Source organism: Hipposideros armiger, unplaced genomic scaffold, assembly GCF_001890085.2.
Source record: "Hipposideros armiger isolate ML-2016 unplaced genomic scaffold, ASM189008v1 scaffold_34, whole genome shotgun sequence".
Lineage (NCBI taxonomy): Eukaryota > Metazoa > Chordata > Mammalia > Chiroptera > Hipposideridae > Hipposideros > Hipposideros armiger.
Window position 1 is genome coordinate 3,401,657 of NW_017731384.1, and position 16,754 is coordinate 3,418,410.

General features: G+C 46.1%; 2 protein-coding genes, 1 long non-coding RNA gene and 1 other non-coding gene across 5 annotated transcripts in view; 2 read left to right on the plus strand and 2 right to left on the minus strand.

Annotated features, from left to right (window-relative positions):
• The window catches only part of PITPNC1 (phosphatidylinositol transfer protein cytoplasmic 1), a 248,986-nt gene extending 246,843 nt beyond the window's left edge, over window positions 1-2,143 (minus strand). Inside the window, exon 1 of one of the 2 annotated variants that reach the window (XM_019637713.1) lies at window positions 1,250-2,143. In XM_019637713.1, the coding sequence (XP_019493258.1) occupies window positions 1,250-1,297 (48 nt within the window). In that variant the 5' untranslated portion in view covers window positions 1,298-2,143. The remainder of the gene's footprint in view (window positions 1-1,249) is intronic. The other variant, XM_019637715.1, reaches the window with a different exon arrangement.
• Window positions 2,144-8,112: 5,969 nt separating this feature from the next.
• TRNAI-AAU (transfer RNA isoleucine (anticodon AAU)) lies at window positions 8,113-8,186 on the plus strand. The gene has a single exon. It is a non-coding gene; the product is annotated as a tRNA-Ile (tRNA).
• Window positions 8,187-11,207: 3,021 nt separating this feature from the next.
• LOC109380332 (uncharacterized) lies at window positions 11,208-12,054 on the minus strand. The gene is made up of 3 exons (XR_002123439.1): window positions 11,983-12,054; window positions 11,736-11,850; window positions 11,208-11,640 (listed from the first exon to the last, which is right to left on the minus strand). It is a non-coding gene; the product is annotated as an uncharacterized LOC109380332 (long non-coding RNA).
• Window positions 12,055-12,143: 89 nt separating this feature from the next.
• PSMD12 (proteasome 26S subunit, non-ATPase 12) overlaps window positions 12,144-16,754 on the plus strand; it is a 22,584-nt gene continuing 17,973 nt past the window's right edge. The window contains exon 1 of the mRNA XM_019637810.1: window positions 12,144-12,343. Coding sequence (XP_019493355.1) covers window positions 12,236-12,343 — 108 coding nt within the window. The 5' untranslated portion in view covers window positions 12,144-12,235. The remainder of the gene's footprint in view (window positions 12,344-16,754) is intronic.

Consider the following 16,754-nt stretch of genomic DNA (forward strand, 5'->3'; position numbering starts at 1 on the left):
CTACTTGGATTGTACGTGGGTCTGGCCTTAACACCTGCTCCTGATGACAAATGACAGCCCCTCGCGAGCACAGCCACGCTCTTGGTTAATTACCTTTTTCTCTCCCAAAGCTCCTAGCCCCTTCCACAAAGTAGTGGCTCAGTAACATCTGATAGAATTAAGGGTGCTGTATTTAAATACAAATACGGTTGGGGTCGCCGGTTTCTTTAGCGTTGCCACACCAAACCACACTCAGTGAGTTTCAAATAGCCGTGATTAGCTTCACGCTCCCTCGCTGTCCGTGGACAGGCGCTAAGCAATTGTGAAATCACCAAAAAGGTAAGGAGCAAAGGGAAGCCGGGTCCTGTATAATCCTCCCTGAGTCATCATTTCCTGAATGGTGGAGCTTGCTATTTGCGGGGAACCGAACCCGAGCAGCGTGTGGAGCACGACCCCCGCCCCTCCACGGCGCCCGCGCTGCCGCAGCGGGACCCGGTAGCTGAGGATGGACCCACACCCACATGCTGGGGCGCCCTCCAGTGGCCGCACCGCAGCCCCCGCCGCGCGTGGCTCGCCTGCAGACCACGCTACCCGCGGCTGAAGAAACAAGGAACGTAGAAAGTTTCCGATCCAGGCGGTTTGCGAAAGGTCGAAGCCTGGTCCCCGCGCCTTGAGGTGCGGGGCTTGGCGGGAGCGGAGCCCCGGCTGGCAGCCACCACCGGAGGTCCGGGCCCAGACGGATTCCCTCCCGCCCCCGCCAAGGGCTCCGAGGTGTTCCCCAGAGGGGTTTGGGGCCTCCAGATCCGGAGATCAAAGGGTTCTCCCCGTACCCCGACCTTACAGCAAAGGGCAGGCGGGGAGCCTGCGTCCAATCCAGGAGAGGATGCCACCCGGGGCCCCTCAGCTCCAGCGCGCGCTTGGGACGCTTGTGTTTGCTTTATTCATTTTCTTAATTGAAGGGAGGGGACGCACTTACTCCCTTTGGCGCATTCTGATCCCCAGTAATCTGGATTCTGGGTGCCCCCAAAGGGCCCACCTGGTGTCCACTGCCCCACCCAACGCCGCCCTCCCCCGCTGGGGTGACAAGTAGAAATAGCAATTCTCCTCCCTCTTTCCCCTCCAGCCTCCAGGTTTTGGAGGTAATAATGTTCCACCAGATTTCCCTGCCGCCCGCAGTGGACTCGCCGGCCGGGAGGCGGCGGCAGGGGACGCGGACCCCGGAGCAGGGGGCGGAGGGCCGGGAGCGGGCGAGGCCCGGCGCGGCGCTTACCTCGTCCACGGTGAGCGGCATGCAGATCCGATACTCCTTCAGTAGCATGGTCCTGCCGGCCGCGGGCCCCCGGAACGGGAAGCGGGGGGTCGCCCCCCAGAACAACAAGGCTGCCGCCCAGGCGCAGGGCAAAACGCGCGGAGCCTCTCACTCGGAGCCGGCCGGCGCAGCAGCCCCGGCGATGGGCTCAGCTCCTGGCTTCCTTGTCTCCGCCTGAGAGCATGTCAAGGTTTAGGTCTGGGTGTTCTCGACTCCTCCGCCTCCTTCCTCGCCGAGGTCGGTCCTCCCGGAACGCGGCGTTTCAAAGTCAGGGACGGAGGGAGGAAGCCCCGCTAGAAACCGCTCTGATCCGCAGCCCAAGGCGGGAGGAGCGGCCGTCAGATCAGGACATGCCCGGTGGCGGGCGAGGGGGAAAAAAAGAGATTTCCAAAAATGTAAAATGAATGCACAAAAGTCACCCGCTCGATCCGCCTCTGAAGCCAGACGTGAACCTGGCGACCTCCCCTTCTCCGGCCGGTCTGCCCAAGACTAATTCACCAGGAACACACTGCAGCCGGAGCCGTAGATGCTGACTTCCCAAACAAAGGCTCGACCGGCTCCTCTCCCCGGGCGGTAAACAAGATTTCCTGCTCTTTTTAGGGCCGGTCCTCGCAGCGCCCCGGAGCTCACTGGGGGAGAAAAGGGAAGCCGCCGGCGGCTCTGCCAGGCTGGGCCGGGGGTTCCTCCAACCTCCGCTTGCGCTGCGAGGGGCGGGTGAGAGCTCGGAGCCGGCGCCTTCCGCGCGCGTCCCCTCCTCCGAGTCCCTCAGCTCCCCGAGCGTCGTGCGTGCCTGCTAGTTTGCAGCCACCTCGCCGGAGCCGGAGAGTCCGCGCGGAGCTGCAGTGTGCCTCCGGCCAGGGAGGTGAGTGCGGGAGGAGCCAGCGCGAGCGAGGCTGACATCAGCAGCGGCCGCCGCGGGGAGGGTAGCCCCATCCGGCCAATGGGGAAATGGCAAAGAATGTGGAGGATTTAAACAAAACAGCATGTCTCTCCCGGGCTGCTGCCAGACGGCCGGGCTGCCCCGGAGCCCAGCCCGGCCGGCGCTGGGGAGGATGGGCTCCTTTACCCCTTTAATCTGTTCTCCAGGGTACCCTGGGCGCTACAGTGCTCGGTCCAGCCACTCTGGAAATCTTCTGGTAACAAGGAGCATTAGTGCTCCATGACCTCTGGCTGAGGTCTTTACAAATACCCACCACAGATGTTTTCACTTGGTCCAGGAAGCCAGGCCAGCGCGGGAGAGGCTATGGGATTTGAGAGCATGAGAACAAACCCTTGCCCGGTTTCCTAACAGGTTTCAGAAAAGGAATCCTGGGAAACTGGGGAGTACAACAGTGTGAATGAAAAGGAAGTGCAAACCCAGCAGAGGGGAGGTGAACGGGACACAGCCTTTTACCTCTTCTGACGGCAGGCTTCGCAGAGCAGCCAGAGTAGGGTTCCGTGTCAGCACTCCTAAGTTCAAAAAGTCACAGTGAAATGTCAATGAAAATGCCTGGAGTGTTGGTATTTCATCCATATTAAACAGATCCCTCATTTCAACCACAAGAGGCACATTCTTCAGTCACTCAGGAAGCTGCATGTAACTGCTGAAGTCTGTTTTTCATTTGTCTGGTATTTTTAAGCCTGTTTTTTTCTGAAAAGTTGCTGGATGAAAAATGCATCAGTTGCCTCTATGCAAGACTAACCTGCAAGCATCATCTGTTCTCAGAAAAATATTCATGCTCTGAAGTCCTGCAGCTACTTGTAGAGCTCGGATGGCGATATAGGCGGCCTTGATATTAGTGTTTTAAATTATGATTAATAAATAATTATCCGGTATAACTATGGTGAGCGGTGGCAAAAATCATCCAGATGACTGGGGAGAATTTATAACTGTGAGCTTGATACAAAGCCCAATAGAAAAATGACACCCTATACCCAGCTTATACTTTAGTGAAAACTAGTGTCTAGATATAATGCTTCCCAGAGTGGGCTCAGAAATAGTCACAGCAACTAATTAAAGCTAAACCAAATTCCTCGAGGTGGAAAATCTAAATTTGACACTGTCGCGTTGAATAATAACACATTGAAAGCCTGTGATATGGAAAGAAGCCCAAGCTGTTTTTCTTTTTTCTACTTATGACTTGAAAACGAGTGTAGTGGCTTCGCTTCTGGCACCTCATACGCTTCTCAGGGGCAGCGAGGGAAGATACTGGCTAGCCATACAGACGCGTGCACACAGGACATCAGGATAGGTAGTAGGACAGAGTCCAGGCTTTCCAGATGTTTCCTGATGCTGATTCTGTAACTAAGTATTTTACTGATGAATAGTCTTAACCCTTCTTGTAAGCTGACCTCTCCACTGAACTTTTCACTCATTCCATCCGCATGCCTGGTCACATTAATCTTGGTCAAGCACAGCTTTAATCCTGCAACCTTCAAAAACCTCTTAGTGAGTCTCTATGGTCTAGTGAGCGAATTCAAATTCCTTGGCAGGAGGATCAAGGCTCTGAATCCACCTTTTTCACCAGAGCCAGTCACCCTTCCCCTGGGACAAATCTGTCGGCTGGAGAAGGCCTCCACTTTGCCTTGACCCTTCTGCTCCGGCCATTGCCTTCACAGAGAAACCATCCCCCGTTCCAGCCCCCATGACACCATGTTTCAGCAGGGCGTGGACAGCTTGTGTTTTTGGAAAATGATTCTGATGGCAGTTATGTTGGATGGGTTAGGACCGAAGGACACCAGAGGCAGGAGGATATTATTATAACACAATAGGAAACATGGGGAGAGCCTGAAATAGATGGTGAATGAAGAAAAGAGGATAAAATGAAAAGACTTGTAAAGGACTTGGGGATGGATTGGTTTACACAACAGCCCTTGGGGGAGGGGAGGGCAAATGGAGAGCGTATTCATTCATAACTCATTCACACAAAGGGAAGAGAGCACCATCTACTGGTCAGACCCATTTAAAAATGTTTTCAGTCACCTAGTCAGCAAGAGCCTGACAAGAATTGTTACCTTTGTTTCCTTTCAACCAATAGAATCCACAATATCTACTTCCAAAGAGCCTTGAAGGTGCTGCTATCATCATTCTAGATAGTATGATGTTCCATTAACGACGTACAATCTACAGTTACTGATCATCACATATTTTAAAAATGGGGGAAGGCCCAAAGGGCAAAGAGAGTAACAAAGAGTAAAGCTACTAGTGAGGAATGATAATGACCAAAAGGAAAAGAATATTAGCCTACCCATGTCTGTGGCAGCATTTATTCTCAGATGAGTGGGAACCTATGAAGGCAGGGGTTCTCAGAAAGTGAGATGGGACGAGGTGAACATCAGAATCAATCATCTAAGGAGCTTCATCAACCCATGGTCTACACCCAAATTCTGATGATGCACCTGCCCCCCCACCCCCCACTGAAACCTCTTAGTGTGCGTGAAAAACAGTAACGTTTTGACCTGCCTCTGTAAGTAGCATCTGAAATAAGAGTGTACCAACAAAACAGTCTTTGTGACTATTCAAATCATGTTTTATTCCTAGAATATCCCTGGTACTTCTAAAGTAAAATGTGTGGTTCTTCCCATCTTACCCTTTCCTGCTCATAATACCTAAGGTCTGTGGGTTCCTCACGGCCCACTGAAAGTCCTATCTCCTACCCAGAGCCATTCTAGATAACTCTTCACCTTTATAGACAACCCAGGGATTTTATTTGAACTATTCATTTTGGTTCTTCTTTGTATGCAAGTGTGGCCTTTATACATAAACGTCGTATACAGTTCTGTTCCACCTGTTTTCCCACTCTCCAACGAGACAGTAAGCTTCCAGAGGACAAGGACCATGTCCTATCTGTCATCTTGAAAATGTAGCCTGGTGTGAGGGATATTGTAGGTACCCAATACGTGTCTATTAGATGTATGCATATATCAGTTCAGGGTTCTCAATCTTGGCATTATTGAGATAATTCTTTGTTGTGGGGGTCACCTTATGATTTTTAGCAGCACCCCTAGTCTTTACCCACTAAATATCGATAGCAACTTTCCCCCAGCCCTACACACACACACACACTGCCAAATACAGTATGTATGGAGGGGGGACCTCTTGCAGTGGAGAACCACTATATTAGTGTAACATTCATTAATCTTATGTAAATGTTTAGCTACTCCAAGACGAAGCTTTTGGAGAGACTGACTTTCAACTTATCAAAATTAACGAGAAAAGAAATAAAACAAAACTGTTATATCACAGTAAAGATGTCCCTTTCTCGTTCCCAGGCTCTGCTGTATATGACCAAAATAGCCCTTACTAAGGGCTTGACCTTAACCTTGATCACTTGGTTCAGGTAATGTCAGCCAAGTTTTTCCATTGTAAAGTTACTATTTTTCCCTTCCCATACTTCATTCTTTGGAAGTGAGTCATTAAGTGCAGCCCACACTCAAGGGAGCCCCACCTCCTTGAGAGGAGAGTATCTACATACATAAAATGGAGTTCTGCAAGATTTGCCCCTCCTCCCTCATTTATTTATTCATTCGATTGTTTATATCAGTGTGGACTGGTATACAATTATTCTATACTTGAGTTATAATTCAATACTACATTAATTTTGTTGCTCAAATTATTCCAGCTTTGGCCATTGGTAGTTCTTGCAGTTTGGTTCCTGTGTCATTTTTTTTAAGATTTTTTATTGGGGAATTGGGGAAGAGGAACAGCCAAGTTGTTGTCCTTGAATTTTAGTTGCGGAGGGCACAGCTAGCTCAGCTCCCAAGTCCAGTTGCCATCCAGCCGCCCGGGGGCAGCTCGCTGCCGCTCATCTCAAGGTGCTGTGTTCAATCTCAGTTGTGGGTGGGCATAGCACACCATCCCATGCAGGAGATGAGCTGGCAACCTTGTTGTTAGGAGCACGTGCTCTCACCAGCTGCGCCATCCTGCCACCTGTTGGCAGCTCAGCAGCATCTCAGCTCAGGCACAGCTCACTGGCCCATGTGGGAATCGAACCCCCGACCCTGTTGCTCAGAGCTCACACTCTTAACCAACTGAGCCACTCAACCGGCCCCTCCTGTGTCATTTTTGACATGCCACGCTTTTTTAAAGGCACTTTTTGAAAATCAAATGTTATCCTCTGCAATTAATTTTTGTTGTATTAAATATCATTTAATTCCAGCAGTCTATGTGTATGTATGCCTATGTACATGCGTGCGTGCGTGTATGTGTGTTTTAAACACCTATGTCTGACTTTGCTAGGTGCTAAGCAAATGTTAAATTTCTTCTTAATAGAACTACACAAAGCAAGGCCCAAGGCAATTTTTATGTGTAGACCCATGTATCAGGCCTCTATTAAATACAGAGAATGCCTTTGATGTGTAATTGCTTGTACTGTGTAGTAAATGCTCATAAAATAAAAATTAATTGACAATGATGTGGTATAAATTGCTTCACACTGGGCCGGCCAAGTGGCACACTGGTTAAGATCTGGCTTGGGACACCAGAGGGCCCTGGTTCGGATCCCACATATGAGGGCCAGTGACACTGCCCTCTACAGCTAAGATGCTGAACAACAGCTCAACCTGGAGCTGGGCTGCCGTGAGTCGCTGGCGACGGCGTGGGCTGCAGCCCCTGTGGCAGTGGGTTGCCATGGGCTATCGTGTGTAGCCACAGCCAGCGTGAGCGGCCAGCAGCCGCTGTGAAAGGCTGTCTAGAAGCCGGAGACTGATCTGCCTCACCCAGGGAAGAGTGCAATGATGGTGCCAACTTGGGCCAGTAAAGCAACGTCCTCCACAGCTAGACTGAAGAACAAAAGGACAGCATCTTGTCTTCCCCCAATTCCCCAATTTAAAAAAAAAAATCTTTAAAAAAAATAAAAAATAAATAAAATAAATTTCTTCACACAGAAAAAAAAAAAACCTGGAAGTTCTGTGGCCAAAGTTGTAGTTTTGTATTTTTTAAGATAAATAAGCTAATAATAAATTTATCAAAGCCTTACTTTTTATTGCATTGCCTATTTTTACAGAAATTTCAAAACATTGGAATGTTTTGAGATGAATTCTGAGACTATCTGTAACCTATACTTACTGGAGAGGAATTTTAGTGAAGAAAGAAAACATTGTCCTTGATCCTAAGTGGTTTTTTGTTGTTGTTGTTTGTTTGTTTTTTTAAGACTTTATTGAGGAATTAGAGGAGGGGAACAGTGTTGGGGAATCGGGGAAGGGGAACAGACAAGTTGCTGTCCTTTTGTTCTTCAGTCTAGTTGTGGAGGACGTCGCTTCACTGGCCCATGTTGGTATTATCATTGCTCTCTTCCAGGGTGAGGCAGTCACTTGCCAGCCATTGGACAACAGTTCACGCTGGCTGTCGGCCACTCATGGTAGCTTACGGCAGTCCACTGTCGCCCCACTGCAGCCTACACGGTCGCGGGTGACTCACAGCATCCCAGCTCTAGGTCAAGCTGTTGTTCACCATCTTAGCTGTAGAGGGCGCAGTGTCACTGGCCCTCATGTGGGATCTGAACTGGGGCCCTGCTGCTCAGAGCTGGCGTTCCAAGCCAGCTGTTAACCAACGTGCCACTGGCCGGCCCCTGAGTGTTCTTTAAGAGAAGGCAACTGTGCAGCCATAATATATTGTAGTTCTTTAATGCCAAAGCATAGTTGACGTAGGATCATAAAATGATGTCAACACAGATCTGGAAATAATATTTCTTAGCTATAATGCCATAGAACTGTCATGTAATTTGACTTTTTTGTGGAACATTTTAAATGTTACCAGACAGAAAAAGAGGGAATTATGTTTGCTTATTAAGTGTATGTAATCATTTATATCAAAACCCCAGTTTAAAAATTGCTTAGGTGGAGGTGACCGGTTAGCTCAGTTGGTTAGAGCATCGTGCTAATAACACAAAGGTTGCAGGTTCGATCCCCGCATGGGCCACTGTGTGCTGCGCCGTCTTTAAAAGAGTCATCTATGCTATCGTAGCATGAAAGCAATGTGTAACCAATGTCCATGGCTGATTCCCCAATAAAATAAAATTTTAAAAAATTCTTAGGTGACTGTAGTTAGGCTGAACACTGGTCCCCAAAAATATCAGGTCCTGAATCCTGGAACCTGAAAATAGAGCTTTATTGGACAAAGGGCCTTTGCAGACGTGATTAAGTTAAGGATTTGAGAGATTATCCTGGATTGTCTGGATGGGCCCTAAATACAATCACAGGTGTCTTCTAAAAGAAAGGCAGTGGGAAATTTGACACACACTCAGAAGAGACGGCAATGTGACCATGAAAGCAGAGATTGGAGTGATGAGGCCACAAACCAGGGAATGCGCACGGCCACCTGAAGCTGGAAGAAACAAGGATCGGATTGTCCCTTAGAGCCTCCAGAGTGAGCGTGGCCCTGCCATACCTTGATTTTGGCCCAGCCAAAATTGTAAAAATCAATTTCTGTTGTTTTAAGCCACTGAGTTTGTGGTTATCTGTTACAGCAGCAAGAAGAGATTAACGTAATGCTTTCATTACGACTTGGCTTACCTAATACAACTGCACTTGACATGAAGTAATTTTACACAGTTACCCAAAAAGATAAAATACAGTATATTTTTCTTCACAAAATGATTCACAACAGACTTGAAAATATCAAGGTCTCCCACAGCCTTTAAAATAGGCAATTTACAAAAACAAATATTTTACACACATTTCAGAAACATTTCTGTAATGTAAACCTCGTGGCTTTAAATATCATCGATATGCTAATGAGTCTTAACTTCAAAACTCCAGCCCAAATGACTCCCCTTAATTTGACACTTGTATATCCACTTGCCTTCTCAACATTGTCACTTGGAAATCCAACAGGCACCTCAAATCTTAGCAATATCCAAAACTGGGCTGCTGTCCTTCCCCCTCCCCTCCCCCTCACTTGGTCATCCTTAATCTGCTCTTGGTAAATGGCTACTCCATCTTTCCAGACACTCAAGCCAAAAATCTTGACATGTTTGACCCCTCTGGGTCTATCTTCAGATTGTATCCAGGATCTAGCCACTTCTTCCAGCTTCTACTGCTTCCACCCTAGTCCAAGCCACCATTATTTTTCTCTTGGAGTACTGCAATAATCTCCCAACTAGTCTCCCAGCTTCTGCCCAACCTAATCACACAGCAACCAGAGTGATTCTTTTACTATGTAAGACAGCTTATGCCACTGCTTGGCCCCAAATCTCCACTGGCTTCCCATCTTACTCAGATTAACAAACCAAGGACTTCTAATGTCCAAACTGCCATAAACTTCATCTCCTACAACTCTCACCCTCACTCATTCTGGCCATCAAACAGGCCATTAATGATCTGATTGCTCTCACCTCAGCTTGCTCTTGCCTCTGCCTAGAATCTTCATCCCCCAGCTCATAACTGCAAGACTCCCTTCCTTACTTCTGGTGGCTCACTAGCCATGCCTCCCTTGACCACCTCCCAAACACTATCACCCCCAGCACGTACTTACATGTGTGTCTGTCTCCCCACCCCCCCATTAGAACATTCACAAAGCCAGGGACTTTGGGTCAGATATATGCACAGTCAATACACTGAATGTGCCCGAAATGACAAATATGACAAAAATATACCAAAAGTTAGTAATTTATATAAAGGCACATTATTTTCAATAATTAGTATCATAATATAAATTACCACTGTTTCTTCTGAATAAACTTTTTCCAATCAGTATTTCTTCCTACCTTTTCGATTCCTTATTCTTCCACTGCCAATTTTTCTCCTCTGAAAGCAAATTCTTTCTTACGAAGCCATAAATTTAATCTCAGACTCACCCAAATAAAAGATTTATACAAAGTCTGTCTATACTATGGTAATCTTACCTATTTTCTCTGACCATTGCTTAGAATTTTACTTCTTTATTTACTTCACTTTAATTTTTTATTTCCTTTTCAAACTTTATCCCTTAGATTTCAATATGCTTTCATTGTTTGTTACCTTCAAGCTAAGCTTAGTGAGGAAGGGCTTCCGATTGGTTAGGAGCCACCTACAGTTTTCTCTACCTATTTGCCTCTTTCTCAGATGCCCTCTCCTCCACCCCCACTCACACACACACACACACACACACACACACACTCTTATTTTTTGAGTTCTAGAAGCCATAACTCTGTTTACTCCATCACACCTTCGTTACTTGTCTTTTAAAACTCTTCACACAAAATGTAAACCTCCAAATCCTTTTGTCTATTCTAGTCAAACCAACTGCACAGCAAATACAGAGCCAGAAAACATAAAACTGGCTCCTAGAGTGCGTTTATACATCTGTGAGGGAATTTTAGGCTGTCACAATCATTGGGAAGAAAGAGAGACAGGAGCATATAATTGGGATGCTAGACAGCTTCAATGCAACAAACATACACAATAAAATATTGTCCCACATTCCATCAGACTTCTCAGTGTCCTGCCAGACACTTACTTACATGTCTAAGGCCTAGACTCTAAGTCCATTTGACATAGCCAAGCTTTTTTTTTTTTTTTTGAAGTTTTGTTGTTGTTGTTTAATTTTATTGGGGAACAGTGTTTCCATCAGCTCCAAGTCAAGTAGTTGTTTCAATCTAGTTGTGGAGGGCGCAGCTCAGTGGCCTATGTGGGAATCGAACTGGCCACCTTGGTGTTATGAGCACGGCATCCTGCGTGCTAACCACCTGAGCCAACCGGATGTCCCTTGAAGTTTTAATATGGATTAAAATTTTTAAGAATTCTTCTGTGTAAAAAACAATGTAAGATTGTACTTTGATAGAGTCAGAACTTTACCAAGAAGTTGTACACCATTTTGGAAAAATCATGCCACCAACAGTAAACCCTTCGATACTTCAGGAACCAATAGAACACTCCTACTGCAGTTGTGGCTTTTGCAATTACAGTTATTATTTATTTATACAAGCAAATGACTACTTCTATTTTCTGCTATAGACATGTTTTAGCCTTTATATCTTGAAATATATATTATTTTGTTATTTTGCAATGTTTCTCCTTTACATTACAGCTGGGATGTTTTCTTGTTTTGGTTTTTTAAAAGATGATGTGTATAGATGGATTATATTATCCATGATACTCATTACAGAACAGTATTTTTAAAAATGCTATTCAGCATATATAAAGGGATGTGGGTGCCAACTAAATTGAGAACCACCTACATAGCAGGCAGACCACTCCAAGATTTCCCATTTGCTTCCCAGTCTACTGTTGACACTTTCACCACACAATACACAACCTCATTTTCATTTTCAAGGATCCTAAGCTCTTTTTTATAGGGACCCTTATGGTGTGGAAGATAATAAAGAAAACTTGTATGGTCCTTAAGAATTGGAATAGTCTTGCATATGTCATCTCTTTTGATGCTCACAAGAGTCCTATAGGAAGAGCAAATAAAATGTCTTTTTAAACATTTTTCTTACCAACTGCAGTGTATTATAGTAAAAACGAAAACAAACCAAAAATACTTTACTTGAGCCGCTGCCATATCTTCGCTTATGAGCTTTCAGGGATCCCACAGATTAAGCCACCAAGACTCTCAACCAGATGAAACCTTAAGCTTTTTTCTTTAAGGTTTATTTCAGCTCCTATAGGTATGAGAAAACGAGATTTGGGGAAAGTGAAGCTACTTGCCCACGGCGCTGAGAAATCATAACATTTCAAGGCAGGGGAGTAAGCATATAGGGGAAGGACTATTCTACTACAGAAGTTTTTCTCACCACAAATTTTAGACTAAAAGTCTGTCACCAAACACAACCTCGGACGTGGGCTACAGGGGCGAGCTCCGCCCCCCGCTCCGCCCCTAGGGCTGTCCGTGGCACTGCCTGACTGGCGTCCAGCGCAGGGGACCTCGTGGGGTCCTTGGCGCGGCCTCCCGACGCACTGCCTGAGCGGGTGTGCAGGCGGCTTCCGGTGTGGGTGACGAGTGGTGGCCGAAGCAGGGAGACATCAAGGGACGCTGAGACAGGGACCATGGCGGACGGCGGCTCGGAGCGGGCTGATGGGCGCATCGTCAAGATGGAGGTGGACTACAGCGCCACGGTGGATCAGCGCCTGCCCGAGTGCGAGAAACTGGCCAAGGTGAGAGAAGGCCGGCTGTCTGTTGGCGGGCGCCAGGGGCTGAGTCACGGTGCGGAGCCTGCTTAGGCCTCAGGGGGCCTGAGGGCTGGAGCGCGCATCCCCCCATTGCCTGCCCAGCCTGGGTTGAGCCTGCCTTAGGAGGACACCCCAGGTGTCTGGCCGGGGAGACTCCGCAGGCGGGGTACGCTAGTGCATGCAGCTTTCCAAATTCTCCCCTGGACAGATGGTTAGTTACTTCACCCCGTAGGAATTGGGGCCCGATAGTACTTTTTGCTTTTCCTTGGATACTGTTAACGTTTACTTTAGTAGTTTCCCAGGGGTTAAGGCCGCTTCAGCATTCAGGCTAGATCAGAAGAGTTTAGGTCTACTGGTTTTGCAGAATCAGTTTATGTCAAGTTGTTTATGGATCGTGGCGATGTGCCTGGCCTTTGGGGCAGGAGAGGGATAGTATGAGGTGATTAACACAGGATCCTTGTCCTTGAGGATTTCGTGTACGTAATGAATTAGGCAAGTCCTGCATGGTGTGGCGTCCATACAAGTGTTAAATAAAGTGTTATTGGAACACAGGGAAGGAAGCTGTTCATTCTTACTGGTGGAATAAGGGAACATTTTACAGAGAAACTGATGTTTGTGTTGGGCCTTGAAGAATGAGTAAGATTGGTTTGGGAAGGAGTCACTCCTGTAACAAGAACCACAGAAGTAAAGACAAATAGGCACTAAAGAGTAGAATAACCTAATGAGAGGAGGTCTTGAACAGTAATTTAGCCCAATTGCTTATCATCTCCCATAGAATAGAAATTTAACTTGATCTAAACATTTGTCTCGCCCCCTGCTACGTGTTAAGCAACTTTGTGCACCATTTTACATATAACGAAACCAAGGTTCAGAGTTATTTGCCCAACGGTACAGTTAGTAATAAGTAGAACAAGGGATTCAAAACTTGGTTTGCCTGAGTAGGGAATGGGTGGTTGTTGAGTCAGCTCCATCATGGGCAGTTGCTAAGGATTACGCTCAGGCCCCATTAAATTCCTTGATCAGTCTCCAGCTACAGACATTTATGGCTGTTCACCTGGGATGCATTCACTAATAGGGTTGTTTTTGTCCCTAAGGAGCTTACTACATAAATACATTAAAGCGTAATAAATTCAGGGGCAGGAAGAACGTCAAGTAATACTTCACATTTAGTTCTTAGAAACCTTTTGAATGCTTCCCTTTTTTCCAAAAAAGAATTTTATGGGGCTTTACAAAAAAACAAGGATAGGGAAAGATGATGAAATTGATATACCTGTCTTTCTTAGGTTCAGTACACTTGATGGACGGGAACCATAAATTCATCTCTGAGCTGTCTAGTGTAAAGAAACATCGTAAATTACACAAGGGTTGGAAAACTCAAATACCTACTGTGCCAGGCAGATAGCAATAGCTGACATTTATTGAATAGTTTCTGCAGTGCCAGGCACTCTTCTAAGTGCTTACATGCATTAACTCATTTGATCCTCACCTTAACCACTATGTGATAGATATTATTATTATATGTATTCTTATTTTAGAGACAACGAGCTAAGAGAAGGTGAGTTACATGCTCCAAGGTCATACAGCTAGTAAAATGATGGACTAGGATGCAAACCCAGGCAGACTGATTCTAGAGCTTGTGCTGTCACCATGCTGTCCTGCCTAGTGAGCCACGTGTAGTGAAAACCTGAACTTCTGAACACCTGCCCGGGGAAGGGGGGCAGTAACTCTTCACCTTCAGTTAATCTTTGCCAATTGAGAATGAAGGCCAAGCCTTTTAAACTCTTCTAATTTGAGGGAGAAATCAGGAATATGGGTTTTCATATGAAATGCCTCAATATTTAGAAACGACATTAAAGTTTTAAAATACTATTAATTTTTTTTTTTTTTTAAGCTGAGCCATCCTGCTACCTGTTGGCAGCTGGCAGCTCAGCGGCTGCTCAGCTCGGGCCATGCTCGAACCGCTGTTGCTCAGAGCTCAAACTCTTTTTTTTAAAGATTTTTTTTGGTGGGGGGGGGAATTGGGGGAGACGGGAACAGTGCTGGGGAATTGGCAGGGGCTGCAGCCTATGCTGTCGCCGGCGACCCACGGCAGCCCAGCTCCAGGTTGAGCTGTTGTTCAGCATCTTAGCTGTGGAGGGCAGTGTCACTGGCCCTCATATGTGGGATCCGAACCGGGGCCTTCTGGTGTCCCAAGCCAGTTCTTAACCCTCGCGCCACTCGGCTGGCCCAGAGCTCAAACTCTTGAGCGAGCTCTTAACCAACTGAGCCACTCGGCCGGCCCTAAAATACTATTAATATTTGAGCCGATAGCATGTAGGTCAAATAAAACATATCTACAAGCCAAAGTCAGCCCCTGAACCACCACTTTGGAATTAATAGAATGATAGTGTCCATAAGGAAGAAACCATTTGCTTAAAGAAGTGCAACTATTCCTAGAGCTGAGCCCTGGGAGAAAAAAAAAAATCTTCCTGTTAACTCATTTCTTCTGATAGCCTACTGTGTGCAAGACCTAGTCAGTGCTAGACATTGGGGGAATGGGGAGTAATTACACAAAGACCTTGCCCTCAAATAGATTATAGGTCAGTAAGAAAAAAGTATTTCACTGCTATAGTTCTGATGGCATTTATTTAGGACATTTTTGTTATGTTCAAGACAGTTGAAAAGATACGCATCTCAAATGCCAAATGCCTTTTTAGTTGTCAAATGGAACAGAAATGTTTAAAACAGGGAATGTTGGGCCTGTTTAAACTAAATAAAATTAAAGGCATTTGGATTCTGATTTTTATTTTATTTTTTTTAAAACCAGTGTGCCAGTTGAACAAAATGAAGTATAGGTGTGGATTGCTTTTGTTAGGAGCAGAGGAGGAAGAGGGTTGGGAGATGGTAGGTTCTGTGTGTTTCATTTATACAGACCCACAGTTTTGGATTAGATGTTTATCTTGCAATCCTAATTAACGTGTTTTTTTTAAAGATTTTATTGGGGAATTAGGGGAGGGGAACAGACAAGTTGCTGTCGTTTTGTTCTTCAGTCTAGTTGTGGAGTACATTGCTTCACTGGCCCATGTTGGTATTATCATTGCGCTCTTCCCGGGTGAGACAGAATGGTCGCCGGCCTCTGGACGGCCGCTCACACCGGCTGCCAGCCGCTCACGCTGGCTGCCAGCCACACACGGTAGCTTATGGCAGGCCACTGCAGCAGGGGCTGCAGTCTATGCTGTTGCCGGCGACTCACAGCAGCCCAGCTCTAGGTAGAGCTGTTGTTCACCATCTTAGCTGTAGAGGGCGCAGTATCACTGGCCCATGTGGGATCTGAACCGGGGCCCTGGTGCTCAGAGCTGGCGTCCCAAGCCAGCTCTTAACCAACGTGCCACTCGGCCGGCCCCTAGTTAACGTTTTTAAAGGTATGTTTCTCTGTTTTGCTATTTATTCATCATTTTATATTATTTTCTAACCATTCTGCCAAACATAAATTCTGCCAACAAATATATTCATTTAGCATTGCATTTTTACCTTGGAATGTATGGAACAATTTAGTATACATTCTTTTTTTTTTTCTCCCATCAATAAAACTGAAGAAAGTTTTATTTTTGCTCGTGAGAAAACTAAGGTTCAGGCAGCTTAAGTGGTTTATCCAATGTTTACAGCAGAGCCAGATCAAGCTCAGGTCTCCTGGCAACGGAATAGTGCTCTTTTTGCTACATGCCATGACCTCTTTATGGGACTGTCACTCTGTGTTTACTTTCCTGAAGACATTTTTTTTCTTTTTGTTTTAGCTGAGCTATCCTGCCACCTATTGGCAGCTCAGCTTGGGCCAGGAATCCAACCGGCGACTCTGTTGCTCAGAGCTCATACTCTTGAGCGAGCTGTTAACCAACTGAGCCAATCGGCCAGCCCTAGTATTTAGCAGTTCTTAATACATAGAGGATTTCCCCCTTCTTTTTGATTATGTACTCGGCACATGGTTACTTGGGAACTACTTACATTCTTAAATTGAATATATCCTTTGGTTCTCTTTCCTCTTGATGTCTTTTCATTTCATTTGGTTACCTGCAGCCTCTTCTCAAGGTTAGTATTAAAAGTAAAGTGAAATGTAAAACAGTTTACTGATTGTTAGCAGGTTGGACAAAAGACCCCTTTCAGAAATGGGTCATTTAAAAGTATTGGATTTCAACTATTTGTAGTAACTTTTTTTTTTTAAAGATATTATTGAGGGGAATTGGGGGAGGGGAACAGCGCTGGGGAATCGGGGGAAGGGGAACAGACAAGTTGCTGTCCTTTTGTTCTTCAGTCTAATTGTGGAGGACGTTGCTTCACTGGCCCATGTTGGTATTATCATTGTGCTCTTCCTGGGTGAGGCAGATAGGTCACCGGCTTCTGGATGGCCGCTCATGGCGGC